The 10,319-nt window shown below is 43.5% G+C and overlaps 1 protein-coding gene across 1 annotated transcript; it reads left to right on the top strand.

Moving 5' to 3' along the window:
- The first annotated feature begins 3,846 nt into the window (after nt 1–3,846).
- Nucleotides 3,847–7,777, top strand: LOC134177574 (uncharacterized protein K02A2.6-like). Its single transcript, XM_062644350.1, has 6 exons — nt 3,847–4,621; nt 4,836–5,843; nt 6,115–6,255; nt 6,329–6,453; nt 6,525–7,030; nt 7,138–7,777. Exons 1-6 carry the CDS (start codon nt 3,847–3,849, stop codon nt 7,775–7,777), a joined length of 3,195 nt encoding a protein of 1,064 aa, XP_062500334.1.
- Nucleotides 7,778–10,319: the final 2,542 nt, after the last annotated feature.

Here is a 10,319-nt window from a genome sequence, read left to right as displayed (position 1 = left end):
AGATGCATGACTTTCTAGAGCGTGTAGAATGTATCCTGAAAGATTGGAAACACCTAACTGTTTAGGAACCTTTTGGGCCAAGGGGTCACGACAGCACCAATAGTTTTTCTGTGTTACTGCATTACTCTCAAATGCATTAGCTAACTAGCAGAAGAGTGTTTGGCCGCACAAAACCTTAACTAAACACTTTTTAATACCTACCATGTCCAGGATCATTTGCATGTTCAACCATTTACACGTGTGTTTTACGATTTTCTCATTATAGTTGCTGCGTATAGGTCATTCATCAAGTGTTGTAGCTACTTCGGTTGTAGCAGTTGTGATGACGATCATTCTCATGATTGCTGGTGTGATAGTATGCTAATAAAGAAAGAAGAGAGATGCTACCAAGACCACTGAAAAGACGCAAGTGGCTACTAACACGTAGTGACAGCTGTAAAAGTTTCTGCATGCATGGCTACGCGAGTCTATAGTTTTTGTAGTACATGCGTTTTCTTACTTACATGCAAAATTGCGTCTCAATAGGAGTTATTCTGCATGTTGTGATCCATACATGGATTGCTTCTCTTCTGGTAATACGTTTAGACAATAACGTGTTTGTCTGTTTTGACTATATTCAATGCTCTTTCGCTGTTTGAACTTTCACAATACCTAGAGAGAAATCGCTACTTGAGAGTAAACACAACATTTTAGTGCCGTATTTCTTCACGGTGTAGTTAATTGCAAAAGCGTTTTTATTCGAAGGCGGTGTCTATAGTTTAAAGTAGGCATCTTCATGCACGTTGATGCATAAACTACCGCTGCATAGACTCGGAGCCTGCATGGAGAGAGCTATAGCGGGATGGGGAGTCTGGCCGCACTTATTAAATTCAACGATATCTAATGCTCCTGAAAACACATGACGTCTCGTTTACATCCACTGAAAGTTTTAAACGTTGCTCAGTTTGTCGAAATTTCCTTGCATGGATACTTGAGCTTGCGTCGATGAGAGACGGATCGGGAAATCGCGGTCCCTATATCTAAATATGATTCAGGTAGATAATAATTGCTGCATGTCCTTGTGCTGTCTTTGATTGGAATTACTATAGCGTTCTGTGATTGTATTATCTAGCATTAGCATCACATGCTACATTGCTCTAATTCTCAACCGTAATTAAAAGATTTAGAACGGTCGGAGACCATGGTTTAACAAAGCTAATTAATTAACGACTATATTTTACAGAGAGACGTATTGCTACACAGCTGGCACAATTCCATTCGTCTTTTCTGCGGTCGCGTACAGCATTTTCAGGGATTATAGAGGTAGGGAACGACTCACAGTCATTGTACAGAACAGTATGTATATATTATCGAAAATTTCCTGCAAGAAGCAATGAGTAACAACAGAGATCGACGTTTCACGACGCCTGTGCGGGCGTCTTACCCTAACCTTGTCGCACAAGAAAAAAAGCAGTCCGCCCAGTGTTGTGCACAAAGCATGAAGAGGTATGGAGTGCCAACCGTACCAAAACTAGTTCTCTTTTACACTATCTAATACACAAGAGATACGTGGTATATAGATATAGCAGTACTTGAGAGAACGACTTTGGAACGTTTGGCGGTCAATAGGATGCAGGTGCAGATAGCAGCTATCTCGTCTGGTTGCACTACCGAAAGGATTCGATGCCATTTGGGAAGTTTTTAGGAGAATTACAGCTAAGGTTATCTGCTCAGGAAAACAGACACAATTCCATTCTTTCATCTGTGCAATTCAACATGGTGTGGCTACTGAAGGTGGAGTTGAGCTTATAGTTCATCTTGCTCAAGCATTGATTGAAGCAGATTGGGTAATGTTAAAATGAGACATTAAGAATGCTTTCAATTCAATTAGTCGACAACACATGTTACAGCAAGTATGCAACCATTTTCCGGACTTGTATCCAACATGTATGGTCATGTCAGCTTACTTGTGTATACTATGGGCCATAGAACTGTCATCCTTCAGTCGCAAGTAGGAGTACATCAAGGAGACCCTTTGGGCCCCTCTTTGTTTTCCGTTGCAATTCAACCATTACTCTTTACGGTGCAGAAGCAACATCCTCGAGTTCAAACTCTGGCATATTTCGGATAACGTCTTCTTGATTGATTCGCCAGAAGATACTGTGAATGCCTTTCAAGACATACAATGTCAATTTGAGTCAACTGGACTAATCGTCTCTAACCCGAAATGTGAAGCATATGCAATGGCCTATCCTGATGAGTGGTCCACTGACACTGCCATCAACACTCCTGGCATTGACATACTGAGAACCCCAATTGGGACACAAGATGACGTCACCTCACGCTGCATTGACAAGGCAAAGTGTTGTACTAAACTTTGTCTAAAACTGCTAGAATTGGACGATGCACAGTGTTCTTTACTGCTACTTAGGCATTGTCGCGTTCCTAGCTAGTCTCAACCATGTTATTTGGGTACAACTGCATGTCCTACCGGAACAACTCAATGGAGCTGCTTTAATACATGATGACCAGACATATCAAACTTTTTCTTCAATCATGGGCTTGGATGTATCAGACCCTGATTCATGGTTTCAGAGTTGTTTGCCTATTAGGCATGGAGGGTTTGGTCTCTCCAGGATGCAATCAGTCGCTCCCATGGCATTCCTAGCAGCTTGGGCTCAAACGTCTCGGGAACTGTCTTTGTGGTTGAACTCACATGAGTTGATTGACAACTTGTTAGAAAGACAGTCTTGTGAAGGATTTCTCTCTCTCTCTCCATCTGTTACTAGCGTAGGCAACTATACAATAACAAATGCCAGAGAAATCCTTATTAAGTAAAAAATCCCTCAGTCAAATTCTTACAACATCGTGTCACTTGCACAATGATTGATCATGATTACAATCTTCTGTTAGGAAAAGAAAACTCAGAGAAAGTTTCAACCAGACTTAGATCAGTCAGTGGAAAGAGAGCTGGTGCCTTCTTGCACATAATCCCAACGGCAAACGAGCTTGCATTAAAACCAGGTGAGTTTCGCCTAGCGCTTGTTTACGTTTAGGGCTTCACTTCATGCAATGCAAGATAAATACGATTGTGGGACACACTTTGATTCTTTGGGTATCATCTCTTAGCATGTAAACACGGAGGAGGCCCCATCTGGGCTCATGACTCGATTGTAAAGTCTTGTCAGAATGCCTGAAAGAGTTAGCCTTTCTCTACAAGAAAGAACCAAAAATACATATCTGAACAATAAGGATAGACCTGATATTCTCATATGTAACACAGGTAATTTTGTCTGATCAGGAGATAAATATTTCACTTGCTCATGCCTGGAGTAAAGCGGTCATCAAACATTGCGCCAAACTGATTGGATTTGCTGCAAAGAAAAGAGTAGAAATGAAAAATGATAAATACGGCAGTGAGACTCTTTCAGGAGGTAATGCATCCAAATGCATACCTGTAGTGTTTGAGCACTTTGGCACCTGGAGTGTTGCAACTGACCGTCTGCTTGAACACTTTTTCACTTAGATTATATCAAAGATCAAGAAGGAAAGAACAACTCTGCTGACTTCAAGACCTACTGGAAAATTTACATGATAAAATTTACATGATATCAAATAAAAATCTATTTATCTATCTATCTTTAGCTAATTACCTATTACTAAAACCCGCGGTTCTTCAAAGCTGTCTGGACGTGCTATTTGTTTTCCTCTAGATCGAGTTTACTTCTTCTCGTGTACGCATGCGTCTACTAGGTATATGATTAGCCTAGATATATAATATAGTCAGTCTTCGTGTACTGTACTTGGCGTCCGTTTCCGGGTATCCCCAACACCACATTTGGTGACGAGGATATTCTACAACCCTACATGGCAGAAGCAGACCAGCAGCAACAGTCACTACGAGCTCCGCCCATCAGCGTGCAGCCGCCGTCACCGTTCTTGCAGTTTCCCGGCGATCCTCCAGTCGCGTGGTCTCGATGGTATCATGCATTTGAAACATATTTGCTCGCCGCAGGTCTTGATGCTTTGCCTGATCGTCGAAAGAAGGCTCTTTTGGAGCACTGCTTGGGTACAGAGGGTCAGCGCGTATTAGCCACCCTGGACGTCCCACAACAGCAACCAGCAAACGACGAGCAACAGCCTGCTGAAGCACAACAGTATCAGAGCATTGCGAGCGAACTCACAGCACACTTCGGCACACAGGCAACCGTGATCACTGAGCGACATCGATTCTGGCATCGTTCACAGGTCGCAGGGGAAACCATTAAGCAATACGTCTCCGCCCTCCGGCAGTTAGCAGCGAGGTGTCAATTTGGCGTTCTTCATGATCAAATAATTCGCGATCAATTTATCGAAAAGGCAACGTCTTCGGCAATTATGGAACGACTTCTCCTCGAAAAGGACGGTTTGTCATGCACGAAAGCACTGGAAATCGCCTGCCAAGTGGAATTCTCAAAGCAAGAAGCCATGCAGATGGGCGGGACCTCATCCGCATCTGCACGACCCAGAAAAAGTGACATACAGAGAGTAGCACGAAAACCAAAGCAGCCCAAGCAGACGCCACGATTGCCGCGATATGGTCGATCTGCATCACAATCTTCAACTCAATCGGTAAAATCGTCTCCGTATTGCGGAAATTGCGGTATGTCAGGCCACAAACCTGGTTGTTCATTTTGTCCTGCTAAAGGAAAAGAAGGCTTTCGATGCCACAAGTTGAACCATTTTGGCCGATGCTGTCGATCTTCCAAGAATTTCTCCGGATCATCCAAAGTCCGATCCATTATCAATAAGATATCCACCTGTCAACAAACAGATTTCAAACTGTGCTGCCTTGTTGTGGTTGGTCATAACCTCAGTTTTATCATTCAACGTCGGAGCCAAAGTGTCAATCATTAATCAAGAAACCTGGCGTCGATTGTTTCGCAACTATAAGTTGCAAACCACTTCAACTCAGCTTACCGGATATGATGGGAAACCAATCAAGGCATTGAATACGGTTTCATTGTCTGTACAGCATGAAGATCAGCCAGCCAGTCAATTTCAGCCCTTTGTGACAACGAAGAGATCCAATTTGATGGGAGTCGATCTTTTCGATCACTTGGGATTCTCGATTGCTACACAACTCCAAGTTCCAGTGTTAACCTTGGGTGTAGTTAAAATCACCAGACGTTGGCCGTCTCTTTTTCTTGATCGTGAACTTCGAGAGCTAGATGGATACGCTCACGAGCCTAGGATGGACCCGATGATTCCTCCAGTTATTCAGCGTTGCCGTCGCTTGCCACCGGCACTACGAGATGAAGTCTCAGCTGAGCTGAAACGTCTTCAAGCACAAGGCATCATTGAACCCATTGACTCATCTCCGTGGATCTCTAATCTGCTTGTTGTCAGAAAGAAGACTGGAAGTATCCAACTTTGTGTGGATCTCAGGGAGGTCAACAAGGCAGTCACTCTTGACAAGTATCCATTGCCTACAGTTGATGAACTAGGTAGCCAGTTTCACAGCAGCAAGGTGTTCAGCAAATTGGACTTATCTCAAGGTTATTTGCAAATACCACTAACAGAGAAAGGAAGAAATATGACTGCTTTCGTCAGTCATGATGGCATTTTCCGGTTCAAACGAATGCCTTTCGGACTCTCGTCTGCTCCTAGTTCATTTCAGAAGATAATGGTGTCAACTCTTGCTGGCTCAAAAGGTTTCTCTGTCTACATGGATGACATTGTTGTTCATGGGGCTACCCAAGAAGAACATGATAGACGATTGTCTGCTGTCTTGGATTCCCTGCAAAATCACAATGTGACTCTTAATAGCACAAAGTGTGTGTTTGGAAGCGAAGAAGTTCAATTTTTGGAGTTTCGGGTTTCCAGTAATGACATTCATTCAACCCATTCAGTCATATGTAGATTCAATTTCTACCATTCCAGCTCCAACAACAGTTAAAGAACTGATGTCATTTCTTGGAATGGCGAACTATTGCCTAAAATTTATACCCCATTACGCAAATATAACGGCACCATTGAGAAACCTGTTAAAGAAAGATATTACTTGGGACCGACCAGATACATGCCAAGCATCATTCGAACAAGTAAAGGCATCTCTCACTACTTCTACTGTGTTGTCGCATTTTTCGTCTTTAGCATCGACAGTCGTGACGTGTGATGCATCAGCAACTGCTCTTGGTGCAGTGTTATCACAGGAAGTTGATGGTCAGGAGAAGCCAACTGCTAATGCTTCACGAGCACTCACCGATGCCGAAAAGAAGTACTCATTGGGCGAACGTGAAACAATCGCTTGCATTTGAGCATGTGAACATTGTCATGTTTACCTGTATGGTCGTTCGTTCACACTCAGAACTGATCACCAGGCTCTCACTACTCTTCTGTCCTCATCCGGAACTGGACGACGTCCACTTCGCTTGCACAGATGGTCTGATCGTCTTCACCAGTACACCTTTACTACCTCTTATCAGCCTGGAAGTCAGAACTAGGTAGCTGATTGTTTGTCGAGAACACCCAGAATATTGTCTGGTCCCGCCTCCCCAACACAGGAGCCAGTGCAGCTACTGACAGCACCTTTCAATAACATTATCACCTTGGATGACCTCCGTCGTGCATCAGGAAATGATGATCTGTTATGTCAAGTCTGCAAATTTACCATCAACGGCTGGCCACGTACGATCGAGGATAGTCTATTATGGCCACTTTATCAGATCAGAGACGAGCTCTCAGTCTGGAATGACAGCTGTTTGGCCAGAGGAGAACGGTTGGTCATACCTGCATCTCTTCAGCAGAAGGTCTTATCTATGGCTCACGAAAGCCATTCAGGCATGGTCAAAACCAAGCAGAAGTGTCGTACCTCAGTGTGGTGGCAGGGCATCGATAAGCAGATCGAAGACCATGTTCGAAGCTGTGAAGCTTGCATTCAGAGTGGAAAGTCCATTAAACGCACAAAATTACCTCTGAACCCAGTGAAGTGGCCAAAACAATCATATGCATGGCAGAAGCTACAGATTGATATAGTTGGTGAGATTCATGGTGCTTCCTCCACTCACAAGTACATCATCGTTGTCCATGATCTGCATTCTAAGTGGCCTGAAATACATCCATGCAGTCATGTCAGCTCTCAGAGAGTCATCTCCTTCCTATGTGATCTTTTCACAGGGTGGGTCTCCCGGAGGTTATAATTTCGGACAATGGTCCTCAATCCCGATCATACGAATTTACATCTTTTCTGGCCAACAAAGGGATCAAGCATTCCACAACAGCATTCTGTCATCCGCAATCTAATGGAGGAGTTGAGCGATTCAACCAAACGCTAAAGCAGGGCCTACGTACACACAGAGCACAAGGTCTCCATTTTCATCAGGCTCTCCAAGAAACCCTTCTCAATTATCGATCCTCACGTCATTGTACAACGGGATACGCTCCTTCTCAGCTTATGATTCGACGGCAGTTTCGACTACCTCTTAGCATTTTACAACCTCCATTCCAAGTCGTCACTTCAGATGTGCCCGGCACTGACCAGCTAGCCCAGGACATCAAAAACCAACAAGCAAAGATGAAGGCATACTTCGATCACAAGCGCCCAGTGCAAATTCCAAAGTTTCAACCGGGTCAGCTTGTAAGAATAAACAATCCAAACAGACGGCATAAGATGGCACCAGCATGCTCTAAACCAATCGTCATCAAGAAGCAAGTCTCCCCAACTTCATTCCGGTTATCAGTTGATTCTCTCTGGAACGCCGACCTCCTCATTGAAGCTGCAGCGGTTGCTCCATTTCCTCAGTCTGACCGAAAATAGAAAAGGGAGGGGATGGCTACGCGAGACTAAAGCCTGGTTCACAATATGACGCCGAATCTCAGTTGAGCGTCAAACTTCAAAGAAACCGCCTCGACGTCGGCAGCATCCGTTGATGTTGACGCCGACGCCGACGCTGGAATAGGATTCGCTTCTAGTGTCAACGTCGACGCCGACGCCGGCGTCAATATTGTGAACCAGGCTTAAGTCTGACCTACTTGATCGTTCGAGTCGCGTTCCTGCTGAATCTAACGCAGTCTCTCACGAAGCACGGTCTCACTTCGATGAGGCAATCGTCCTACCTTCAGGCCCGCTGCTCACTATGATTTCACGTGGACTACACTAGATGACTTTACAGTGTTGCATTACAGTCCTTGTTCTGTTGTGTTGCGTTAGATCTTACAAAAGGGGAGGGAAAATGTCGTGTACGCATGCGTCTACTAGGTATATGATTAGCCTAGACATATAATATAGTCAGTCTTCGTGTACTGTACTTGGCGTCCGTTTCCGGGTATCCCCAACACCACACTTCTGTTAACTTAATTAAGGGGTATTTTTGCGCTCTATAGCGTACATCGTTCTGTTCAAATTGGATGCCAGTCAGATGTGATTGATCATTCTATAGATTACAGGACTCTAGGTACAGCGCTCTAGGAAAAGCAATTAATTGTCTACCAATTTCTGCTTGACAGGATGCAAACTGTCGTTTACTAGCTAACCTGTTTCGAATTAAAGCCTGTCACCCGCTAGCTTGTGTGGAAATAAGCCTGAGGAAATTCACGATACAGGCGCGTTTTGCGCTACAATGGGCGGGAGCAACATAAACTCCCGGATGCGCACTTACTTGTCTTAGACGTCGCCAGTTCGAAGATGTTGCTGCAGTTGCACGGAACATGTCTCTGCTTTGCAAATCAGTTACTGCAGCGATCAAGTCATCACTAGCAACGGTTGACATTACGGGAGAGACCAGAGGGAAGAGGCAAGGAAGTCCGTGCACGTGCTTCAGAATCAATATATACGGCTAGTACACAGTGGTCAAGTAGGCTACTATCGATCCATGTGCATCAGCAGTTTGTGTCTCTATCAAAACATGTGTTTATAGTTCAGCAAGTTATACCGACGCACGCACTACGGTAGGTTGTTGAATTACTAGGTTGTTTTTCTGTTTTTCGATTCGTTTAAACGTCTCAGTCTATTCGTATGTTTGTCTCTATGTCTGTCACTGTCAGACTATATGTCTAGCTGTCTGTCTGTATTTCTGTCTTCCTATCTGTCGGTCTAGCTGTTTGTCTGTTTGTCTGTTTGTCTGTTTGTCAGGGTGTCTAGCTATCTATGGTCTAGCTGTTTGTCTGTCTGTCAATACATACATATTTCTTATACAAGACATTACAGCTAGTCGGCAAGTTCTAAGAAAACTTGGACCCAAGAGGTTCCTAATTACGACTAAGAATAAAAACGTTGACAATCATATGCCTGTCGATCTTCCTGTCTGTTTGTTTGTCTGTCTGTCAATAGTAGTATGTTTAACAATGATAATGACAAGAACTATTATCAGCAAGCTTAGAATAGAGTCAATGACTAAAATAAAGTTTTTACTACATGTATAAACTTAATTAAAAGTAAGTCTGATTCCATCCTTTAAAGGTATCCGTTTTATCAGTCGTTCATCGAACAAACATCTGGTCCAGTTTACGAAGACTTTGTTCTTCATCTGACAGTGAGGAGACCTTTGATCATAATGGTGTTGCTGTTACATTTTTGAAGTTGAACTGAGAACTTCTTTCTGTTGGTCCAAGAATTTACTAGGGTTTGGTCTTCCTGACTCATTGACTGAAGATTTAGAGAGATGCTGTGAGACTTTTAAAACCCCATCTGCCAAAATTCTTTACGACAAGAGGTATCATTTTGACAGAGGCACCACTAACTCTTATTTCAGAGCTGTTTTTGATATGTATGAGCAGATCCTGGGAACACATTTGAACTTTGTCGGTGCATGTGCCAAGACAGTGCATGTCTAAATCAAAACTGGATCTGGAATGCACATCATGAACTGTAATGTACGGTCTGCTATTGGTATTGAGTAGTAATTTTTTGCTCAATGCAGTGAGGTATCTATGAAGATTTCTGAGACATTCAGCTCAGATCATAGCTATAGACTCATGAAACCAGACATACAGCACCACCACCTGTTTTGCATGTGATTAGGTGGTATCCACTGCTGATTGCTACTCTGTAATCACCTTTGTGTGCAATTTAGGAAAGATGGGCAGACCCAGCCTCATTAAACAAGTTAAATGAAATTTGCAAGAGTTGAGTGCAAAAACTCTGTGAGGTGGGAACTGCAGTGATCAGTGCCTCACGTGTGACCAAAGTCGGGCTGAATCATGACTGGTGGGGCTTCTTTCAAAAAGCAGTACGTGAATCATGTTTTGGATTTTGCTTGTGAGAAAATTCAACTGTCATTCAATTTTCTTCTGCCCTGGTATGAAATCTAAAAAACTCTTGGCAGGAGTAATGGAATTACAAGAGCATTGCCACAAGATCC

The sequence above is a fragment of the Corticium candelabrum genome, chromosome 3 (assembly GCF_963422355.1).
Source record: "Corticium candelabrum chromosome 3, ooCorCand1.1, whole genome shotgun sequence".
Classification (NCBI taxonomy): domain Eukaryota; kingdom Metazoa; phylum Porifera; class Homoscleromorpha; order Homosclerophorida; family Plakinidae; genus Corticium; species Corticium candelabrum.
This window is presented reverse-complemented; position numbering and strand designations above follow the sequence as displayed.